The 4409-nt window shown below is 38.5% G+C and overlaps 1 protein-coding gene across 1 annotated transcript; it reads right to left on the bottom strand.

The window, feature by feature from the left end:
• Positions 1 to 2848: 2848 nt before the first annotated feature.
• LOC134365546 (olfactory receptor 1L8-like) lies at positions 2849 to 3781 on the bottom strand. Its single transcript, XM_063081663.1, has one exon. The coding sequence runs from the start codon at positions 3779 to 3781 to the stop codon at positions 2849 to 2851; it is 933 nt and encodes a 310-aa protein (XP_062937733.1).
• Positions 3782 to 4409: the final 628 nt, after the last annotated feature.

The following is a 4409-nucleotide window of genomic DNA, read 5'->3' as shown; positions in this document are numbered from 1 at the left end:
TTACAACAGAAAGACATGAAATAGGGAATTAAAAAACAATAGAGTAAATCAACAAAACCAAAAGCTGATTCTTTAAAAAGATCAAGAAAATTTGCAAACCTTTGTCTAGACTATAGCCCAGAAGAAATTGGGCTGATATATTCAAAATACTAAAAGAAAAATAACTGCTAGCCATGAAACTCTGCATTTTTTAACAAGATTATAGGTCTTTTGAATTTTCTTCTTTTTGTGGAATGCTTAATTGTCTTGCATAGCTTTCCCCCCTGGCTTTTTTCTGCTTTTTTCTGACTGATATCTAGAGATCTTTGCATATTCTTAATTTCAGTGTTTTGCTAATTTTACGAATTTCAAATATGTTTTACCATTCTGTTACTTGCCTTGTTACTCTATGATGTCTTTTGATAAAAAGGAACAGAAAGACTTAATTTTAGCACTCCAATTTACTCTTCTTTTACTTTATGATTAGTGCTTTCTGTGTCTTGTTTAAGAAGTGTTTTTCTACCTCCAGGAGTCAAAGATATTCTATATTATTTTTTTAAATCTTAAAGGTTTTGTTTTTCATATGTAAGTTTATCATTAATCTGGAGTTAACTTTTGTGAATTCTGTGTGCTGGGATCTAATTTAATTTTTCCGTGTGGATAACTGTCTTTGCCCCATTTATGAATTGAAAATCTCTAATGTCTCATGTCATAAATCAAGTGTATACCAAAGTGTGGATATGTTTTTGAGCTCACTATCCTGTGACATTTATCTTGTTTGTATAATCCTTCACCAGTATCTACCTAGTCTTAATTACCATAGGTCTACAGTAAGCATTGACAACTGGTAGACCAGAGATTCTTAAACTATAGTTTCCAAGTTAGCACATGAGCATCACCTGGGTGGTTGTTAGAAATGTAAATTATCAGGACCCACCCAGAACTACTGAAGGGACATAGTCATAGATTCATGGCTCTGACCAGTCCTGGACAGTGTTAACATCAGGGTCTTATTTTCCAATACGAAGTGGCAACAGCAATAAAAGACACCTGTAGATTGTGTGGAAGTAGTATTGCTTCACTCCTGGACTGTTCCTCTTTATCTGATTCTTCTCCAAAATAAGAATTTGGACGTTGGATGGAGAGGCCCTTTGGTGAGGTGGCCCTCATACCACCTCTTCCCTACTGTGACATGATATTACTACTTTTTAAAAAAACCACACTGATGATGATAAACAAGCAATAAGTCACACTGCATTTTTTTGTAGTGATAAGTAGTCTTAATTCTACAAACAATACATTTCCACAAATTCAGTTATAGACGTGTACAAACAACAAAACGAATGTTATGTCCTCCTTCCCTAGTCCACTGTCACCTCTAGAAATAACCATTTTTGGTGGGTAGTTTTCTTTCTGAATATATAATCTCACCTTGTGATTATATACACATACACATTACATATAATTTTTATCTTGATAGGTTGATTCTTTTATATTTAATTTTCAACTTAATCTTCATTCATAATGGTTTTTCAGGTCAGTAGTAGAGACCTATCTCATTATTTGTATCTACAAGATATTGTTCCTTTCTACGGAACAGTTGAGGGGTTATTTATTTCCCCATTTTCCTGTCATTACTTATTATCCATTCTCCTGTTGATGGGCATTTAGATTCTCATTTTTCTAAGTTTTGCCAGTATAGACAATACTACCATGTCCTTATATCTTTGAGGATGAGATAGGATAATAGTAAATAATAAAAATATTAAGATATAAAATATAGTAGGGCCTAAAATTACTGACAGAAGAATAGAGAGTAAAGGATAAAACCAAAAGTGAACAAAAGTCTTTGCCTGTGGCACTGGATGACTCTTTACATTCCAGGGCAGCCCAATATGTAGCTGCCTGGTTCTGTATGAACTTAGTTAGATCTGTCTTTGACATTCACATATGGGTTTTGTTTCTCTTTTCAATAGATACTGAGAATAATTCTCAGTACATACAATAAATCTTTCTCTGAAAGCAGACAGATTGCTGAATGATAGTGATGGTGGAAATAGGGACGGTCTAAGGAGAATTGAAGCTAAGAGGGGCCTCAAGAGGAGTGAACATGTGTGAGGGACAAATGAGAGATGACCAGGGAAGGGACCCAGAATAAACTGAGCTCCCCCTGCTCACTGGCCTGATCATCGGGGTAAATTACATTGACCCATGTCAGTTAGCTAATCAATGCTAAGAGCTGGACTCTTGTTCACTACGAAGAACATGCTATTGTCAAAGATATGGGGGAAAGAAGAGATGTAATCCTTGCATAAACTGATGGGCCAGACACATTCCTTGCTTTGATGAGAGTTTTAATTTCATGAGAGTCCCAATCTCTCGTCTACTCTCTACCTCTAACCTTCGCTCTCTCCCTCCAGCTCTTAGTCACTCCAATCCCAAACCACTATAATGACTTTCAAAGATCTAGACAAATGGATTACAGATATCCAACAAAACAAAGATAGTAGTGGGATCAAAAGTTATTGAAGAAGTATAAATTAGTTTCCAGAAATTTTATGGAAAACGAAGGTCTTCAGTAGCTCTTAGAAGGAGTGGAAAGATGTGGTTTCCTGGAGAAGAGGCAGATGGAAAAAGAGGAATATGTGAAAATTGGAAGCAAAGATGTAGGTAGACCTTCAGTTAATTACTGTATCACAATAAGGTCTGAATGGTTGATAGTCACATTTGTAAAGAAATACCATCTGACATCCATGACACACATGATTTATTCCTGTAGACTTATGAGAGTTTATTGTGTGTATCAGAAACCAGTGGGAACAATGTCCAGAATCAGAAACACTCAGGAACATGCCCACTGAGGTTCAGGCTATGATTTCCTCCTGCCCACCAGCTTCCCCAGACCCCTCTTCATGTCTTTGTTTCTCAGGCTGTAGATAAAAGGGTTTAGCATAGGGGTCAAAATTGTATAGACAATTGTCACCACCCGGTCCCTAACAGAGTAGCTGGACAAGGGATGTAAATATTCGTAGAAGATGCTACCATAAAAAAGCATAACCACAGTAAGGTGGGAGGTACACGTGGAGAAGGCTTTGCGTTTCCCAGCAGCTGAGGGAATCTTGAGAACTGTGGTGAGGATTCGTATATAAGAGAAAGTGATGCATAGGAAGGGGGTCACCAGAACAACGGATCCTTCTGTCATTATCACAATTTCATTGACAAATGTGGAGGAGCAAGACAATTTCATCAGAGGGTTGATGTCACAGAAAAAATGGTGGATAACATTGGAGTCACAGAAGGTGAGAAGATTCAGCAGAAGTATGTGCAGGATTGAGTGGAAGTGAGGAAATGAGCAGGAGAAGGCCACCAGCAGGACACAGCGGTGGTGGCTCATGGTGGTGACGTAGTGGAAGGGGTTACAGATGGCCACATAGCGGTCAAAGGCCATGACTGCCAGAAGGCAGCTGTCACTGATGCCTAAAGCATAGAGAAAATACATCTGCGTCAGACACCCAGCATAGGAGATGGTTTTCTTTTCTGACAGGAAGTTCACCAGCATCTTGGGGACAATGGTTGTTGTGAAGCAAATGTCAGTGAAAGACAGGAAGCTCAAGAAGAAATACATGGGGGTCTGGAGCTGGGGGTCGGAGCGGATGGCCAGGATGATGAGCAAGTTCCCTGTTATGGTGACCAGGTACATGGTGAGGAAGAGGATAAAGAGTGGCTTTTGGTCCTCAGGCCAGGGGGAGAGTCCCAGGAGGATGAACTCGGAGACACTGCTGGTTTGGTTGAGTCTTTCCATGGTCATGGTGCCAGCTAAAATGGAGAAGATCCTACCATGTAACATAAGGGGGTCTTCAAAAAGTTCATGAAAAGATAGCATTTTCCTTTCATTCCATTTTTTTTCCATGAACTTTTGGAAGTAACTAGTTTGTGTTTCATGACTGTAATCCCAAGCAAACCAGCAAGCCTGTGCTTCTTCCTATGTCCCTTTCCACTTAAAGGGTCATTATTAGTTACCACATGGGCAGCTTCTCAGCCTTTTGTTTCTTGATCCTGCCCTCCCCTCCCAACTCTAAGACTTCATGAGCTTCTTTTGTTGATAACATGGCATTGGCAAGGAGAATTTTCTTTCAAGAATAGAGTTGAATGTTTTGGATTCAGTTTAATATTTAATCTGAAAACAGATGTATTGAGCACCTAATTTGTAAAACACACTCTTCTGGTAGTGAGGGCACAACTCTGAACGAGAAAGAGAAAGACTTAGCTTTGTGGATCTTGCATTCCACTAGAGATTCTATTTATCTACGTGTCTATCTATGTATCCATCATCTACCTATCTATCAAGTAGTTTTTCATAGTATGAAGAAAAATAAAGCCACATTAAAAAAAATATGATGACAGCAGTAAGGCAAGGAATATTTTTTATT

This window comes from Cynocephalus volans, chromosome 17 (genome assembly GCF_027409185.1).
Source record: "Cynocephalus volans isolate mCynVol1 chromosome 17, mCynVol1.pri, whole genome shotgun sequence".
Taxonomy (NCBI): Eukaryota; Metazoa; Chordata; class Mammalia; order Dermoptera; family Cynocephalidae; genus Cynocephalus; species Cynocephalus volans.
Note: the sequence above shows the minus strand (reverse complement) of the source record. Positions and strands in the feature narration are given on the sequence as shown.

Excerpts from the sequence above, each read along its gene's own strand:
- LOC134365546 (XM_063081663.1), bottom strand. The coding sequence starts at position 3,781 with ATGGAAAGACTCAACCAAACCAGCAGTGTCTCCGAGTTCATCCTCCTG.